At 37.6% G+C, this 19,684-nt stretch overlaps 1 protein-coding gene across 2 annotated transcripts in view; it reads left to right on the top strand.

Annotated features, from left to right (window-relative positions):
* Nucleotides 1-19,684, top strand: part of fsd1l (fibronectin type III and SPRY domain containing 1-like) — a 66,059-nt gene that overhangs the window by 25,670 nt on the left and 20,705 nt on the right. Inside the window, exons 5-10 of one of the 2 annotated variants that reach the window (XM_059970047.1) lie at nucleotides 1,437-1,459; nucleotides 5,361-5,482; nucleotides 10,845-11,054; nucleotides 14,604-14,702; nucleotides 16,797-16,926; nucleotides 18,152-18,184. In XM_059970047.1, the coding sequence (XP_059826030.1) occupies nucleotides 1,437-1,459; nucleotides 5,361-5,482; nucleotides 10,845-11,054; nucleotides 14,604-14,702; nucleotides 16,797-16,926; nucleotides 18,152-18,184 (617 nt within the window). The remainder of the gene's footprint in view (nucleotides 1-1,436; nucleotides 1,460-5,360; nucleotides 5,483-10,844; nucleotides 11,055-14,603; nucleotides 14,703-16,796; nucleotides 16,927-18,151; nucleotides 18,185-19,684) is intronic. The other variant, XM_059970048.1, reaches the window with a different exon arrangement.

The raw sequence follows: 19,684 nt of genomic DNA, 5'->3' as shown, positions 1-19,684 counted from the left end.
GCCCTTCTGGCAAGCCTTTTCAATTCCCTGTTGTAATTTGTAGTCCACATCACTGCAGCTGTTAAGGAGGCCTGTATATATCTGCCACAGGGTCCTTTTACCCCTGCAATTTCTTAGCTCAACCCATAAATATTCTGCACCTTCTGATCCTATGTCACCTCTTTCTAATGATTTAATATTATTTCTTACCAATAAAGCCACGCCACTCTCTCTACCTACCTGCCCATCCAAGTGCCTTCCAAAAGTGCACTGTAACTGTAAATTCTAGTAGTTGGTTCATTACAACTTAATGACACCTAAAATGTAAAACTTGAAACACTGTACTTAGTGAGGGTAGCAGTTATTTGTGCTGAAGCTTTTCCACTATCTGAAAATTATTCTGATGTTAAAAATGTAAGTGCTATACATAGCTAGTTATTTGGCATATTTACATGGCCTTAAGAAGATGTCTGACATGGTAAATAATTTCAGTAATCCTAAACATGGTCGTTATCAGGCCTAAGCCACAAACTTCAACTGTTTATTTCTCTTCGTAGAAACTGCCTGACCTAAGTTCCTCCAGAATTTTTTGTGTGTTGTTTTGGATTTGAAGTTGTGCTGTGAAAAAGTAAATTTGACCTTGTTTTGGGCTTTTAAACTAACTGGACTCAAATGCGAAATCGTGCAAACAAAGGCTGGTACATCATCATTTTCAATTCTTGGAGGCTGTTTTTCGACAATTGGCTTTAAATATCCTTTATGGCCTATTGGTACTTAAGTATACAGTTCACAATAACATGTTTTGCAAGCATTTTCTTCCTTTGTATTATCTCTGGAGCTATTGTACTTTACTCTGCATTGTTATTTTGCTACCTGGATGCACTGTGTAATAATGTGCATGAATGGTATGCAAGATAAGTTTTTCATTGTATCTCAGGACCTTTGACAATAATAAACCAATTCTAATTCTCTTTGGAAGATACAAGGTACAACTGCATGAGTTTTGGCCAATACAATGTGATGCTGGTGTTGTCATATTTTTGAATTAATTACATGTTAACTTTTTAAAATTGGGACAAGTGTAGTGTTCATTTAAATATCTCTGAACCTCTGTACTTTTGAATCTGTTTTTCAAAGTCTTAGTCAAATAGTATTTTCCCTACAATTGATATGTTGCTTGAATAACTGGAAATTTTATGTGCTTTTGCGCTTATGAAAATAACTTTGGTAACTGCAGCTCTAATCCACTAACTGCTGCAACAGTGCTTATGCTGTAATCTCCTTGCAATATTATATTAATACAAAATGTCACGGTTTATTGAAGAAAGCCTTGATTTTCTGGAATAAAATTGTACCTTTCTTTTATACTTTTACCTCTTGCCCTTCAGCATGATGTTTCGGTCAACTTGCATGAGTGGAACTAACATCCTCTTTTCCTCTTCCTTTTTCACTCCAAGGCTGCCAAGCAGATCAAAGATAGGTAAAAAAAAAACTTATTTATCTTCTGTAGTAATATTTCAATAATGTATGTGTGTGGTATATTATAACTTTAATGTCAAGATTGAGAAAATGTAAAGGAATGAGAATAGCATTTCCATGTTTTTTTCTATTCATAGTAAAGAGGGAATATCTTTACATGTGAAAGTAAGAAAAAAATCCTAAATAATTTTCACTTATTTAAACATGCAGGCTCTCTATTTAAGGAGTTTGCCACTGGTGGCAAGTTATTGAGCTGGGAAATAATACCTGATGCATAGAATAACAATTCTCCAACACTGGTGTATGCAATGCAGGACTTGAAATGGTAATTACAAAAGATCTGGTTTATTGGTACTTTGTTATGTAGATAACTATTTTGCAGCTCCCTTCCATTTAGCTGCTTGCTTTCATTGGCTTTGGATTAGCGTGGGGGGGGGGGGGGTTTCTCATTGATTCTTTTTAGCCACTATCTACTGAATTCAAACACAAAAGCTTTCATACAGGTTTAGTTTTAATTAACTATCTTTGTTATGGTTGATCTGTCCAATAGCCACTCAGCAATGCTCTGATCATTTTAAGTTGAAAGCACTAGAACACAGAATCAGCAATGGGAGATTTTCAGTTCTTTGTGACTTCTCTGCCATTCAGTAAGGTTATGGCTGATATTTTACTTTAGTGTACTTTTCTGCCTAACCCATGTCTCTCAATTCCCTTAATCAAAAAATCCCACCTATTTTGAATATACTTGGCTACTGAACTACCATAGACTTTTAGGAAGATATTTACAAAAATCTACTGTGTGGTAGGTGAAGAAATATTATTTCCTATTTCTATTCTGTATTGTCAAGCCCTTGTTTTGAGATGATGAGCCCTTGCTAGGGGGAGCATCATCCTTGTTTCCACCCTAGCTAACCTCGAGTATTTTGAATGTTCATTTTAGATATCATCTCATTCTTCTAAATACTATGAAACATGTGCCCAGTCTCATACAATAACCTGCTGTAACTTTTCTCAGCACTCCATCTATAACAGTGATATACCCTTTTGATTAAGGAAACCAGATCTATACACTTTTCCAGAGGTAGTGGCAGTATGTATGGCCTATATAATTGGAGCAAGATTTACTAACTTTGTATAATAAAAGCTAATGTTTCAGTTAACTTCCTATTGCTTGCTACATCACCTATTTCACTTCACATTCAGCCTGTCATGCCTTTCACCACTGTTCAGTCCCGTGATTTCAATACGCTAACTAATGCTAATTTCTTTAAGCTCATTTACTCTGTTCTAATTCTCCAATGGAATTTCTCTTATCTTTGTAAGAGACCTGCATATCTTTAGCTAAGTACTTTTTTGTATACAGTGTGTATATATATAGCCTTTTGTAATCTTTTGCATATTTCTAGACTATTCAAATACTATTTCCCTTTATCAATACCTTAAAATTGCCCAATCCTTGAGTTTATAGTACAGTCAAAAGGCACTTTCTTTGATCAAATATGTAATTTCTGAATTGTTGCAACTGTTTCATCGCTTTAAGAGTGGTTAAATGTTATTAGTGAAGTATTTATTAATTTCACTGTTCGCCATTGTTTGTTAACTTTCAGACTTTAAGGTTTTCCTCCAATACCATACCACACCACATTGTACTTTATGGCTTCATTGTTTATTCAGATTTTAGACCCTTGTTTCTGATGCACCTAAATCACTTTTGACTAAATTCTATCCTATTATGCTCATTGTTTTATTCCCAAATTTGAGGAAGGTATTGCATTGATAACAGAATAATATGCATACAGTGCATCACAGAAAAAAGAATAAAATAAATACAGGGATTGGTAGATCAGGGATTACTAGACACACTTTTATATTCAAATCAATGACAGCATTTATAAGTTGCAATGTTCTGTTCTACCAAACATGATTCCCAGCTCATTGACTTGTATATCTCTTTAAACTGTCTTCAGCTAGTGAACTTGCTTTTGGGTATTAGTGTTAATATACAGTACAGTGCAAAAGTCTTGGGTACATGTAAAAAAAAAGTTCAGTACAGCAAAAATGCTTTCAAAAATAATCAAATGAAAAGTTTCTAAATATCAAAAAAATACTATAAAGAGAAGTACACAGTAAAAAGAAAACTAAATCAGTTCCATATTTGAGTGACTTTAAAACTGCATTATCTCTTCTTGGGTACACTGTTATGCAGTTTCATAAGAAAATTGGCTGGTAAATTGTTTCAAGCAACTTAAGAGCTTGCTACAGTTCTTCAGCAGACAATGATGTTAAGATCAGGTTCTGTGGAGGCAATACCCCCTGTTGCAGAACTCCTTGTTTTTTTGCTGAAGATAGTTCTTTCTGCCCTTGGATGTGTGCTTGGGGTCATTCTCCTGCTGCAGAATGAAGTTGGGACTAATCAGATGCCTCCCTGATGGTATTGAATGATGGAAGAGAATCTGCTTGTACTTCTCAGCATTGAGGAATCCATTAATTCCAACCATATTAACAAGTCTGTTTGCAGAAATGTAGCACCAAATTTACGGAGGAATCTCCGCTGTACTTCACTGTTAGCTGCAGACACTCATCTGTGTTTCACTCTCCAGCTTTTCTGCAGATAAACTGTCTCCAGTTTGAGCCAAAAATTTCAAATTTTAACTCTTCAGTCCAGAGCAGACTCTGCCATTGTTCAGCACCCCAATTGTCGTGTTTTTGTACACAAGGGAGTCTCTTGTCTTTGTCTCCATTTCAGAGGAATGGCTTTTTCACAGCAAGTCTTCCATGAAAGTCACTTCTGACAAGACTTCTCTGGACTGTAGAGAGGTGTACTTGGGCTCCAGTGCGTTCTGTGAGTTCGGCACTGACAGCAGTGCTGGACTTCTGATTTAGAAGGGACATCAGTTTGAACTCAGTTTGTATGGCCAACCACTGCGTTTCTAGTCTTCAGCCTTGCCCGTTTCTTTGTGCTGCTTTAGAAGAGCTTGAACAGCACACTTGAAACTCCTGTCTGCTGCAAAATTTCTGCTTGGGAGAGACCATGCTAATGCAGGATGAACGCCTTGTGACTTGTTGCTATACTCACTCATGCCATGGTGTAAGAATTAATGATTTGAAGGTTAAACTCACATCTGCCACACCCTCACCTTTTAGTCGGATTGTTCTTCACCCAGTTTTATTCCTTCTACACCAGTTTCTGTTTCAGTTAAAGCAGTTTAGTTCATTCAGTTTATTATGTCATAGATTATTAGCACCTGTTTGTTATGTTTGTTTAATTATGCGTTGAGTTATATACCTACAAAGTATCAGGTTTTTATTTGTAAGGTGGTCTATTATTCAATTTGTTACTTTCTTTAATGAAATACAACATTTTTTCTAACTAATTTTTTTTGGAAAATTAAATGTTTGGAAATCTAAAATTTGTTCTTTTCTACTGACACATTGATGCAGAAAATGAAAAAATATCTTAAGACATTTAAAATCTAGGATGCCTAAGACTTTTGAACAGTACTGTATGCATCTTAGCATCTGTCCTGCTCACTCAGTGTGTCTATCAATGCATCTGTAATATTGGACCAGGCCTAATTGTTCCACTGCATCTTGGATGGTTTATTGAAATAGCACTGTGTCCAATTATAGAATGGATAAGATTTCTCCAACCTATAGAAGTATGCAGAGAGGTACAGTTTAAACTGTTGAACAGCAGGGTTGCTGATAGCTGTGTGAATCATCATCTTCCTACAATTTAGTTGTTGTGGAGTGGGGAGATAGATAGTTTGGAGAAAAAGTTTGAGAGGAGCATGGTGAAAATAGTTAAATCGTCTTAGATTAGGTTTTTTAAAATCCATTCAACCTACTAGAGAAAAGAACCCTGTACTTTTATTAACATTAAAAAATTCACATTTTCTTAGGGTAACAATGGCTCCTGCATTTCGACTATCTTTGAAACCAAAGATTAGTGACAACATGTCTCATTTGATGGTTGATTTCTCCCAGGAAAAACAAATGCTAAAATCACTAAAATTTTTACCAGGTAAGAATTTGATTTATTTGCCTACCAAAATGGATCATAATATTGATTATATGGTGCTATTTCCATTAATGTAAATATGCAAACTTTTGCAATTATCAGCATTAAATTAAGTTTTGCTTTACAGTAGATTTCTTGCTCATCCAATGATAGAAACAAGGTCACTAGTATAAGTTATTGAGCTGTTCAGACTTTTGTCCAAATAATTCCAGCTGCTTCATTCCATGTCTAGCCCATGGAGTTATATGTAGCTCTTTGGTGTGTGTGTTTTTTTTTTGCTTCTCTCCTTGTGGGGGCAGGATTCACAGAGAACATAAAACTTCCATCTCATCTTCATAAATGATTTCTTAATGACTGCTACAGAAAATAAGATTTTTCCTTAGGTTGTTGTCAGTGCTACAGCTTTAGGCAGCTTCCATTCTCTTTTAGAGCCATTCCTGCAGAAGAGAAGTATGCCAAATTTTTTGAAACCTTTGTAAATTTTTGAAAATGTTATGCATTTTTGACAAGATCCTGTATGGGAGGTTGACCAAGAAGGTTCAGTTGCTTGGCATTCAAGATGAGTAGGTAAATTGGATTCGACATTGGCTTTGCATGAGAAGCCAGAGAGTGTTAGTAGATGGTTGTGTCTCTGATTGGAGGCCATTAACATGTGGTCTGCCACAAGGATCAGTGCAGAGTCAGTTGTTGTTTGTCATCTATATCAATGATCTGGATGATAATGCGGTAAACTGGAGCAGCAAATTTGCAGATGACAGCAAGATTGGGTGTATGATGGACTGCAAGGAAGGTTATCAGAAGTTGCAGTGGGATCTAGAGCAGCAGGGAAAATGAGCGGAAAATGACAGATGGAATTTAATGAAGACGAGTGTGAGGTGTTGCACTATGGGATGATGAACTAGGGTAGGATGTACATGGTGAACAATAAGGCACTGAGGATTGTGGTAGTACAGGGGATCTGGAAATACCAATCCATAATTTGCTGAAAGAGGTGCCTGTCACAGGTGGGCAGGGTCGAAAAGAGAGCTTTTAGCACTATTGGCCTTCATAAATCAATGTATTGAGTACAAGAGTTAGGATGTTATGTTGAAGTTGTATAGAGTGTTGGTGAGTCCTGACAAAGGGTCTCAGCCTGAAACGTCGACTGTACTTCTTCCTATCTAGCAGCCTAGCCTGCTGTATTCCACCAGCATTTTGTGTGTGTTGCATGGAGTATTGTGTGCAGGTTTGGTCAGCTACCTTCAGGAAAGTATCAATAAGATTGAAAGAGCAGAGAAAATTTACAAGGTTGTTGTCGGGACTTGCCGACCTGAGTTATAGGGAAAGGTTGAGTAGGTTAAGTAATTTCTCCATGGAGCATAAGAGAATGAGGGAAGATTTGATAGAAGTATACAGAATTATAGAGTATATGCAAGCAGGTTTCTTCCACTGAGATTGGATGAGACTAAAACTAGAGGTTGTAGGCTAAGGTTGAAAGTTGAAATGTTTAAAGGGAACACGAGGGGGAAACTTCACTCAGAAGGTGGTGAAAGTGTAGAACGAGCGGCCAGTGTGGTGGATGTGGGTTTGCTTTCAACATTTGAGAGAGATTTTGATGGTAGGGGTATGGAAAGCTGTGGTCCAGGTGCAGTTCGAAGTGATAGGCAAAAAAATAGTTTGGCACAGACTAGATAGGCAGCAGGACCTGTTTCTGTGCTAGGGTGTTCTATAACTCTATGTCCTATAATGTATTTCCACAAATACTATCCAACTGCAAATGCTTGTTTACTTTTTATTTAGAGATGCAGCATGGAGCAGGTGCTTCTGGACCTTTGAACCGCGCCACCCAGCAACCCCTGACAACCCCAATTTAACATTAATGTAATCCAGGGACAATTTACAAAGATCATTTAACCTACCCAGTACTACTTTTGACTGTGGGAGGAAACCGGAGCACCCGGAGAAATCCCATGCATTCCACGGGGAGGGTGTTGGGACTGAACTCCAAACTCTGCCCTGAACTGTGATGGTGTTGCACTATCTGCTACACTACTGTGACACCCAGTAGTTGCTTATTGGTTTGCTCAGTTTGTGCAATTATTCATTGAAATCTTGAGAAGAAATAAACTTTGATATTGTATTAAGTGGGCATTTCTTAGATCTGTGTCCATTCTATCCTGAGAAAATAAGTTAAGTATGAATCAAGTGAATTGTTGAGGCCATGTGAGCATGCATCATCGTAATCTGTGAATTCCATAACATATGACAGAAATGTTCCTGAATGCTGAGGAGCTAGTGCCGTTGATGGAGCTGGGAGAATTTACATCTCTGCAGTTTTTTTTCCAATTCTGCACAGTGACCCCTCCATACTAGATGGTGATGCGACCAGTTAGAACGCTCTTCACAGAAAATCTGTAGAAATTGCGAGTATCTTTGGTGCTATACCAATTCTTCTCAAACTCTTAATAAAATATAGTCGCTGTTGTGCCACCTTTGTAATTACATTCAATGTGTTGGGCCTGCAAACCCTGCTAGAAGTACATGCATCTGATTCCATCTCATTCAGAATTTTTTTTTTGCCCTTAAAACATGTCTTACCTGGACTTCATGTGCAGTTTTGGATCCCTAGTCTTGAATCCCACAGATCTAGCCCTCGGCAGACTACAAATCTTCTGGTTCATCTGCAACTTTTGATTTAGTATGTCCGGTATGTTGCTGTAGGTCTACCCAATAAGCAAGTTGCATGTTGACAGAGACTGAAGGAGCTGGACTTGGTGAGGACTGTTGCTACCTGCAACAGAGAGGTGTTGGAGATGGTGCGTGAACTTGATGTGCAGTTTTGATCGAGTGCAAGACCAGTTCACTAGTTTATCAGTGGCTGCGTGGCAGCAGTCTGAGGGCTAGGCCTAAGCCGCAGTGGCAACTTTTCTCAGCTGTCCAGGAAGAGAAGTGTCAGAGGTGGCATGGCACGGTGTCCATGCTGGTGTACTCTCCAGGATTCACTTGGCAGGAGACAAGCTGTATCATGTTCGATTGCAGACTGTTCATGGACTTGGGGACTTGGATCTTTTTTTGTCTGACTATATTTTATGTGATACTCTATCAAATACCTTTTGAAAATTCACGTTTATATATTCTGGTTTCCTTACTTACGCTGGTAAATACATTCTTAAACATTTGGATTCGTCAAATATGGTGATCACTTAAAAAACTATAATTTTTCAAGTTTTGACGCAGTTTCTGAACAATGGATTCTAGCATCTTGCTGACAAATTATTGGGCCACCTGTACTTCAATTTCTTATTTTTCTGTTCCTTCCTTGACTGTTGTTAAAATTTGCTTCCTTCTGCTGGGACTTGCAGCATCTTGGGAATTTTTATAGGTTACTGCTATGTTTGCAGTCATTTCTTTTCGCATCCTGGGTTTGGGGTTATATTGCCCAAGGAATTTGGCTGGTTCTAAATTATTTTCTGCAGTACATTCTCCTTAATGATATCAATAACTTTAAATTATTGATTTCCTTTAATTTTATTGCATGTTTGTCTGTTTTACTGAAACAGTTTAACTTGGCCAATTAAATCATTCCCTTTTAATAGCTTTGAGGCCCACTTTTATTGCTGCGTTTTTACATAGAAATATTTGTACATTTCTCTTGCTAATTAGTTTCATATGTCCTGACCATTTTTGTACAATACTTGTGCTCTCACACCCCTAGTCTGATACCAGTGTTCAATTAACTGCTAATGCATTACCTTGCATGTTTATTTGCCAATGGAAAGTACAGTTTAGAATTTCATCTTTGATTGCCATTATCCACTAGAAAACCTGTGAACTTCTCAAATCTCCAACAACTATCTCCACCCTCTTGATTCTATCTGCTTTTTTTCATCCCTGGGCTGCTTTCAACTATCTCATCCATCTGTGTCTCCCAACTCCATCTCCCCATCATCCTTCACCCTCTGCAATCAACCTTTCCCCTACTGGCCCTGTTCATCCCCCCACTCCTCACCTCCCTTTATACTGCTTATTTTCCCTCTCCACACTCAGTCCTGATGTAGAATTTCAAGATATTGACAGTACCGTTCCCCCTACAGAAGCTGCTCAACCTGCTGACTTCCTCCAGACTCCAGCATCTGCAATCTCTTCTGTCTCCAAATTCTTGAGACTCATCTATGGCTCCAGGACACACAGTTTCCAGAAAAATATTCTAAATAGATTCTATGAACACTAGCCTGCTTTTGTTGATTTTATTTGTCAACCCTCCCTCTGTAAATTTAAAATTCCTCAATAACTATTGTTTTAGATTTGACCAGAAGATCTAGGGGCATAATTAGATCATTTGGCCCATCGAGTCTGCTCTGCCATTTCATCATGGCCGACCCAATTTTCCTCTCAGACCCATTCTCTTGCCTTCTCCCCATATCCCTTCATGCCTTGACCAATCAAGAACCTACCAACCTTTACCTTAAATTTATTGTATATAAAGACCACAGCTGCCTGTGGCAATGAATTTGACAGATTCATCACTCTCTGGCTAAAGAAATTCCTCCTCATTTTCATTCTAAAAGGATGCCCCTCTATTCTGAAACTGAATCCTCTGGTCTTAGATTCTCCCACCATAGGAAACATCCTCTCCACATCCACTCTTTCAAGGCCTTTCTGTATTCAACAGGTTTCAATAAAGTCACCCCTCATTCTTTTGAATTTTAATGAATGTAGGCCCAGAGCCATCTTCACATGACAAGCCATTCAATGCTGGAATCGTTTTTGTGAGCGTCCTTTGAACTCTCTCCAGTTTTGGCACTTCCTCACTAAAATAAGGAGCCCATAACTGCTCAAGTGAGGTCTGACCAGTGCTTTATAAAGTCTCAACATTATGGATAGGTATATGGACAGGAAAGGAGTGGAGGGTTATGGGCTGAGTGCGGGTAGGTGGGACTAGGTGAGATTAAGGGTTCGGCACAGACTAGGAGGGCCAAGATGGCCTGTTTCCGTGCTGTGATTGTTATATGGTTATATGGTTATTATATCCTTGCTCTTATGTTCTAGTTGTACCAAATATATTGTATTTGCTACAAGCTTTCTTTGCTGATTAATCCTCTCTCCAATTTGTTGCTCCTCTAAGGGGGCTTATTTAACCACTCCTATCTGTGTGTTGCCCATTCTTCTGCACTAAGAAAATTCCTTACTATTGACCTTGTCATCTTCTGTTATTATCAGATTTGCTGCTGCTCTATCTCAGCTCTTTAAATTGAGAAAATATTACTCAAATTTATTGTCCCAAAAATTACTATCATTTATATATTTAGAAGTTGATTATTTAATAATGTATTATTTATTAATACTGAATGACTGATGTGAATGTTACGTCTAATTTTACCCACAGTCCCACGAGCTCCGGTGATAGATCCGGCTGATTGTTTAGTTGCTGACAATTGTGTAACTGTAGTGTGGAGCATGCCAGAAGATGATAAAAAGATTGATCATTACATATTAGAATACAGAAAAACCAACTATGAAGGACCTCCCAGAGTTAAAGAAGAAAGGAGCTGGGATGCCATTGATCACATCAAGACTACTGAACACACACTTTCAGGTCATACCTGTGTTTTAAACCTGCAATGTAATGTATGTGCAAAAACTGCTGGGGATCAGTTTACTGATTGGTCTATTAGATGCTCTGAATATTGGAGTCGCCATTCTATTATAGGTTTCCTTGTCTGTAAGTGACTCTCTTGTCATCAGGTCATTTAACTTAATTCAAGGAATTTAATAGGTATGGATACAAAATGCTGGAGGAACTCAGCAGGCCAGACGGCATCTGTGAAGGGGGAAAAAAAAGTACAATTGACATTTCAGGCTGAGATCCTGCCAAAGAGTCTCGGCCTGAAATGTAGACTGTTCTTTTTTTCAATAGATGCTGCCAGGCCTGCTGAGTTTCTCCAGCATTTTGCTTAGATTTCCAGCATCAGCAGATTTTCTTTTGTTTTTAGATATGGATTTTTTAAAATTTGCTGAAGGTTCTGTGGAATAATTAACCTTGTCATCCTATTGAAAGAATACTTCCCTTTACCCCAGCTTCACACTTTTTTTTTAAATGCTGGCTTGTAAGAATTTATCTTGTACTTGGGAAACCCTTAGCAGGGTTCCAAGATTGGGTTGTATGATTAACCTTGGACAGAGACGGTCCTAATATGTGTTACTTACAGTTAGCTGGAGAAAAGTAACAGTGGCACATTTTTCAGTTTGGCATACTAAATAGCAAAAGTCTTGAACTTATCATGAGAGGCATCCATATTTTCTATCAAATACATTCTCTATGCTCAAGATTCTATTAATGATTATGCCCTTATGAGCTGTAGTCATTGCAGTCATTATAGAAAATGTTGCACCAAGTTTATGAATGGATTCCATGAACAAGAATGTAGTGATTTGTTCTAGTAATGTTATTTGTAAAGTAATAAGAACAGTTTTTTAGCAGAACTCCAACTAACAGCTATGATGTGAATTATTTTGATATGTACCTTAGAAAACAGATGCTACAATATTTAATCAAAAAGGCACCCCAATACTTCATAGTTAATGTAGCACTGAAGTGTGAGCTTAAATTTTGTATTTGCATTGCCGAAATTAAACTTGAACCCCCAACCCAGAGTGTTACTACTGAGCAAAGTATTCCTGATGCACATTGTAGGTGACCTAGTATTCCAGCCATTCTGATAATGGAACTGACATATCACTATCCAAAAATTTGAGATATGAAATAAAATTTGCATTTACAGAATTTATGTAAGAAAATGTAAATAGATAAAATAAAAATACTTGCATCTCTCAGTTCTTGATATATGCATATATTATACAGCGTTATGGAACTTTGCGATACAGAATATATTCTAGGAGTGCAACCATCTCCTCACGCCATCCCCTCTTTCCATCCTCCCCCTAAAAAAATGTTGGCGTTGCCTGTATTCCACAAAAGAATAATTTTGTAAATAGTTTTTTTGATATAGGGTATGAACAAGATGCTTCAGAAGTGAATTGGAGGTAGTAGGGCTCTAATCAAGGCAGCTAAGGATTTGTCCTTTTCCCACCATCTAATTATCAATGGTAAATAGCTGGTTGCAGAGATTTGGCTGCAGATTTGATTTTGCATTCTTTCAACATAAAGCTTTTCACATAAGTCTAGTGTAACCGTTCACTCTATTGAGATGGATTTTAAATTTCCCAGCTTGTTTACTCAGTTAAAAGCTGAAAACATAATTTTTCCCTTTCCATTATGGTCCAAATGTCAATTGGTTTTCGGAGTATGCAATCCTTGAATCAGGATTGCTTTAGATCTAGTCTTGCAATATAGGACTTCTGGCGCTATTTGTTAAATTCAGATTTTCTCCAGTAAATTTATATATGGATTTGCTGCAAAGAAAAAAAACACTGTGCTCTATCCCGTCATTCAATCCAAGATATACTTGTGTAACAGTTATCTATGTAATATCACTGCCTGGTTCAGAAATTGCACCATCTTGGATTGCAAGACCCTGCAGCGGATAGTGAGGTCAGCTGAGAAGATCATCGGGGGTCTCTCTTCCTGCCATCACAGACGTTTACCCTACATGCTGCATCCGCAAAGGAAACAGCATTATGAAGGACCCCATGCACCCCTCATACAATTTCTTCTGCCTCCTGCTGTCTGGGAAAAGGCTCCGAAGCATTCGGGCTCTCACAACCAGACTATGTAACAGTTTCAGACTATCAGACCAAGCTATCAGACTCCTCAATACCCGAAGCCTGGACTGACACCTGTCCTGTTTATTATTTATTGTAATGCCTGCACTGTTTTTGTGCACTTTATGCAGTCCAGTGTAGGTCTGTAGTCTAGTATAGCTTTCTCTATGTTTTTTTTTTATTACGTAGTTCAGTCTAGTTTTTTGTACTGTGTCATGTAAACCATGGTCCTGAAAAACGTTGTCTCATTTTTGCTGTGCACTATACCAGCAGTTATGGTCAAAGTGACAATAAAAGTTGACATGACTTGAAATAAACGCAATAAACACTGGAAATCCAAAGCAACACACAAAATGCTGGAGAAACTCAGCAGGTCATGCAGCACCTAGGAAAATGAATGAACAATCAATGTTTCAGGCCAAGACCCTTCTTGGAAAGAGGGAAGACACCAGAATAAGGAGGTGGAGGAAGGGGAAGGAGAGCAAGTTAGAAGATCATAAGTGAAGCATGTTGGTGGGTAAGAAGATAGATGGAAAAGGTAAAAGACTACAGAAGAAGGAGAGGAGAGTGGACCATGGGAGAAAAAGGAAAGAAAAGTTGATAGTTTGGTGAGAAGAGGCAAGAGTAGCTTCAAAGTGGGAAGTTGAAGGGGGGGAAGGGGAAAAAATCAATGCCACCAGAAGTTAGAGATAGCAATGTTGGAGGAACAACATCTCTTATTCCCTCTAGATAGTCTCCAACTTCATGGCATGAATATTGATTTCTCCATCAGTAATTTCCCCCTCCCTATTCCCTCTTCAATTCCCCACTCTGCCTGCCCCCATTTACCTCTCTCCTCACCTACTTGTCACTTCCTCCTGATGGTCCTCTTCCTCCTTTCTCTCAGTCTACTCAACTCTTATCAGATTCCTTCTTCTCTAGCCCTTTACCTTTTCCACCTCCCACCTCCTAGCTTCTTACTTTGTCAGCCCCTTCCCCAACCCAATGTTTCACCTATCTCCTTCTAACATACCCCTTCTCTTCCACCCCCCCTCCTTATTCTGGCATCTTCCCCTTTTCCAGTCCTGATGAAGTGTCTTGGCTTAAAATATTGACTATTTATTAATTTTCATACATGCTGACCTGAATTCTTCCAGCATTTTGTGCATAATGAAGAGCAGGTTAACCGCTGCCAGTTTTGATGTATTCTAAAATGTCAAAAAACAATCAAAATCAGATTACAGTGCAATTTGTAAGTAGGTTTAGCATCCCTACCATGAATAAATCAAAAGGGGGATTATTTTGGTGTCCTGTCTAATGGGCTCATTAAGGTAATGAGACATAATGGGAAAGAAGCCGCAAAGCTGGAGGAGAATGTTTATATCTACATGTTATGCTAATGGGTGTGGAACATTGTTGACTCACAGTGGTCTTTGTTCTTCAGGATTAAAGTTTGAATCCAGATATATGAATTTTCGAATAAGGGCATGCAATAAGGCTGTGGCAGGGGACTATTCTGAGCCAATAACCTTGGAAACAAAAGGTGATCTGCTTGTATTTATTCCTAATTATTAATTTATAAGACTCTTATTTTTAAAAACAGCTATTTTAGATTAATTCCCAAAGGAAATATTGCACAGTGTCTATCCACAGTGAAATATCATTCTTGCTGCTTTAAGTCCTCAGTAATGACATTTTCCTCCCAATTGGCTGATACTATAGGGCGTGAGTTTAGACAGAATCCGCCAAAATATTTTGCTGTCTTATTAAGGAGTGCAAGCAGGCAACTTAAGTGTGAAACTGCCCATTGCTGATATATAGAGGAGCAAAGGTTCCTACGATATATTTCATGTTGCCCATCAAGCCAAGTACCCATTTTTGCTTGATATTCCTCTTCCTTTGTCTGAAAGTTGTGAAGTGTCTGAAAATTGATGCTTTGGCTGCTTTGGTCAAGTTTTGCACACTCACTAGTTTTGTTGGACATTCAAGCCTTCTGATTGAACAGAGCTATAGGGGCATCGAAGGGTTGTATTTTTATTAAATATTTTTATTCCTTTGAATTACAGTACTATGCAAAAGTTAGGCACACATAAACATTCTGTAAAGTGAAGATACTTTTAAAATAGTGAAATTAAAAGTTTCTAAATATTTGAAAAAATTACTATAAAGAACAGTAAACAGTGAAAAGAAAACTAAATCAGTTCAATATTTGGTGATAGCACCCTTTGCCTTTAAAATTTCATCAATTCTCTTAGGTACACTTCTGTTTTATAAGAAAATCAGCTGGTAGTTTGTTTCAAGCATATTGAGGAGCTTGTCACAGTTCTTCTGCAGACTTTCTCACTTCTGCTGTCTTGGTAATCCCAGACAGCCTCGATGATGCTGAGATAAGGGATCTGTGGAGGCCATACCATCTGTTGCAGAACTCCTTGTTCTTCGTTTTTTGTTTTGTTTAAGATCATTTTTTCTGACCTTAGCCTTGTGTTTGGGGTCATTGTCCTGCTACCAAATGAAGTAGGGACTGATCAGATGCCTCCCTGATGGTATTGCATGATGAAAGAGAATCTGCTTGTACTTATCAACATTGAAGATTCCATTAATTCTGACCAAATCACCAACTCCATTTGCATATGTGCAGCCCCAAACCTGAAGGGAATCTCTGCTGTGCTTTACAGTTGGCTACAGACAGTCATCTGTGTAGCACTTTCCAGCTCTTCTATGGACAAACTTCATCCTGTTTGAGCCAAAAATTTAAAATTTTGACTCCTCAGTCCAGAACGCTTGCTGCCATTGTTCAGCACCCCAGTTGTGTTTTTGTGCATAGGTGTGTCTTTTGGCATTGCTTCCACTTCAGAGAAATGGCTGCAACTCTTCATGAAGACCACTTCCAGCAAGACTTCTGTGGGCTATAGAGAGGTGTTCCACTGATAACTGTGAGTTCAGAACATTTCTAGTCTTCAACCTTGCCTACTTCTTTCTGCTTCTTCAGAAGCGCTTGGATAGCACATCCTGAAACTCCTGTGTACACAAAATTTCTGCTTGAGAGAGACCTTGCTGATTGATGCAGGATGGCCACCTTATGCATTACTGCTATGCTTACTTTACCAGGGTGGAAAAATTGATGATTTGAAGATTAAACTGTCATATTTGCCACACCTCCACCTCTTAATTTAGTTGTCCTTTGCCCAGTTTGATTCCTTCCACACCTGTTTCTTTTTCATTTAATCAGTTTAGTTGATTTGACCCATTACATCATTGATCATTAGCATTCTGTCTGTTATCTTTGTTTAATCATGCACTGGGCTATATAACAACAAAGTAATTAAGTTGTTATTTGAAAAGTAGTCTATTACTAAATATGTTACTTTCTTTAACAAAATACCAAAAATTCTCTAAAATTAAATTTTCTGGAAAATGAATGGAGATCTAAAATGTGTTCCTTTCTACTGACACACTAATGCAGAAGACAAAAAATAGCATCTAAAACAAAATTTATATCAAACATCCAGGGTGCCCAAGACTTTTGCACAGTACTGTAAATCTGAAGATTTGTGATATTTGCTTTAGAAGTCTCTTCAACTTTATTTTGTGATGACCTAAACATTTGTTTGTCTTTTTTTTATTAATTTATTTTCAGGTTTCAACTTTAACTTTGATGCTACAACTTCACACCAGAACCTAAAAGTTGATGATTTTAGTGTTGAATGGGACTCTTCAGGAGGAAAAGGGCAGGAGAGTAAAATAAAAGGGAAAGAAAACAAGGGCAGGTAATTTTTATTGTATTAAGTTCATTTAGAATATACCAAAAGTTGTTGATTTACTACAATCTTTGGCTGTTTTCCAGGATTATAATAGATTTTAATCCCTGAAAAAAAGGGCTTGGGTTTACATTTTGTAAACACTTGTCCCAAGCTGGAAATCATTTTGGCTTTTTATTTTTAATTATCTGTTGCACAATTTCTAACATGTATACTTCCAAGCCTTTGAAAATTCGGTAACCTATAGAAGTTAATTCAGCTTTTAAGTTATTTCAGCATTTAGATCAAAACTGAATTCTCAAAATCATGCACTTGCAAATGGATTGGCTTGTGGAGTTTCAGTAATTGGTTCTCTATTGCCCACTCTCATGCGGTAATATTATATGATCAATATACAGTGCAACTTCCAATAATCAACAGTCCATTCATTCAGAAATCCCAGTGGTTTAGTATCTGGCTCACTCAATTTGGATTCCCTTTTTCCAAACCTGACTGTCTTCCTCTCCTTCCCCCACCCTCATTCCCTTCTACTGTTCCTTGACCCTGTTCTCCCATCACCTCCTTCCTTACATTCTCTTCATCTCGTCAAGTTCTTGTGGCCCCCAGTACTCCTCACCCCCAATCTCCTTCATACTCTGCTGCAGCCTCATTTCAACCCACCCATGTATTCATGCACCCCACCTACCTTTCAAACTCCAGTTTCCCTTACTCCCTTTAAACTCCACCAGTGACCCAGTTTCCACCCACACCCCTCCTTCCCTTGAGATTCAGCTGGGTAGCTGGAAAATTTTACTACATTCCAATGAAGATAAGTTAATTGAAAGTGTGTAGGTATTAATTGTCATAACATCAATAGTCCAGAAAATCTGCCTGCTCAGAATTACTAAATCCAGTTTTACTGTGCACTGCATGGAATGAAGTACATGTAGAAATCTTGGAAATACTAATACCATTCTCCAATTAATATGTACTTTGCTTTTATTGAAGAAAAACTTTCAAACTGATATAGCCTGGTTAAAAATTAGGAAAATTATACAAACTTTCTCAGAACTCTACTTCTGTAGCGCAATTAAGAAATAGTCCAATGCTGTGATTTTGCTCCTGCAAGCGAAACTCTTTTTTGTTCGCTTGGAATGAAGTGTAAAGTAGAATGTGAAAATATGTCCATGTGCAATTTTAAATTTTCCCTAATGTTTACAATGTATTGTACTAATCCACTTTTCTCATCTCACAGTCGCCAGGTTTCTTTGGTGAAGAGGAACATGAGGTGAAATGTGATAATTGCATAGTTTAATACGAGCTAATGCCTGTAACTTGCTGATAACCATACTTGTATTTCCTACACTGATGGAAGTATTTTATCCTGTTTCAATTCCCTACTTTGTTTTGGAATACATCTACTTTGAGCAGGTTGTAATTATTTATTTAGGGCATTTAAAGTCTAATTTTATTTGCCTACAGTTAAGGCTGTTTAGATTAGATGTTTGGCTCCTGGTGATATATCAGTAATGTTCCTGACCCTGCTACATTTATTTTCAAAAGCAAATAGGAATTGATATCAATATATTTACAAATCCGAGTGAGGTTATCAGTGAAATTGGTTGCAATAAAAATAAAATAGATTGAAATGCTGCTAATGCATTGCTTCATACTGCTTAATACATATCTATGAAACCCAAGGAACTGAATTTTAAGGAACAGATAAATCTGTGTCAAAGGAAATAGAGCATCAAGTATTATTTTTCCTTCTGATGAAATGAGTATTCCTTTGGAGATGTAATAGGTGGTAGGAATGGATTTCAGATTTTTTTAAAGTTCATCTTTGGGATCTGAGTACTGTTTTCAAGGCTGATATTTATTGCCCATCCATAATTGCCCTTGAGAAGGTGATTTGCTAACTTGTATTACACATGAATCAAGTTTGTCCTAGGTAGATCAAGCAATAGCTTGCTAATTCACGTCATTTACCTGTTCTGTATAAGTAGAGAATCATAGTTACTTCCTGTAGTTCAAATTACATCATCTTTGCTACCTAATTTTCCTACTAAAATGCCAAAATTACACTTTTTTCAATAAATAGATTTGGAGAATTTATAGGGAGAAGCAATCATCATATTGTGACAATATTCATTCATCAGAATTGGAAGCTATTACAGACCAGACAAGGCAGTGGGGAAAATATGATTAAAGAACAGGAAAAGTGCTGGAATATATATAAATATGAAAATGGTAACAGAACACCTAAATATTATGATATGGATAATGTGGATTTATGAATAGGAATTTGTTTGACAAATCTTTTAGTTGTATTAGGTTGTAGTTAAGTGAATAGATAACCACTTAACCATAATTGATGTAGTGCAAACCTACAGAGTATCGTGCATGAGAGTAAAACAAAATTAGAAACATGGTACTGGCACTACTGTACTGGTTAATGGACAGAAGACAAAAGGTTACAAATTGAGATACTGTCACTGAAGGGATGCGACAGAGATTGGTGCAGTATCCCTAGCTGTTCACAAACTATATCCATGAGATGAGAATCTTATGTCATGTTTGCATCTGAAATGCAAAGCCAGTTGGCAGTGCAGACTGTAAGGAGAATGTAGAGAAATTTCAAGGGGCAGGTGGATGTAGTATAGATGGATCAAATAACTAGACAAGAACATGGCAGATGGAATATAAGTTAATGTTAAAAGAAAACAATTAATGGGACAAAAGATTTGAGTACACATTCCTACTTAAATTATATAAGCTGTTGGAACAC

The sequence above is a fragment of the Hypanus sabinus genome, chromosome 5, assembly GCF_030144855.1.
Source record: "Hypanus sabinus isolate sHypSab1 chromosome 5, sHypSab1.hap1, whole genome shotgun sequence".
Taxonomy (NCBI): Eukaryota; Metazoa; Chordata; class Chondrichthyes; order Myliobatiformes; family Dasyatidae; genus Hypanus; species Hypanus sabinus.
Note: the sequence above shows the minus strand (reverse complement) of the source record. Positions and strands in the feature narration are given on the sequence as shown.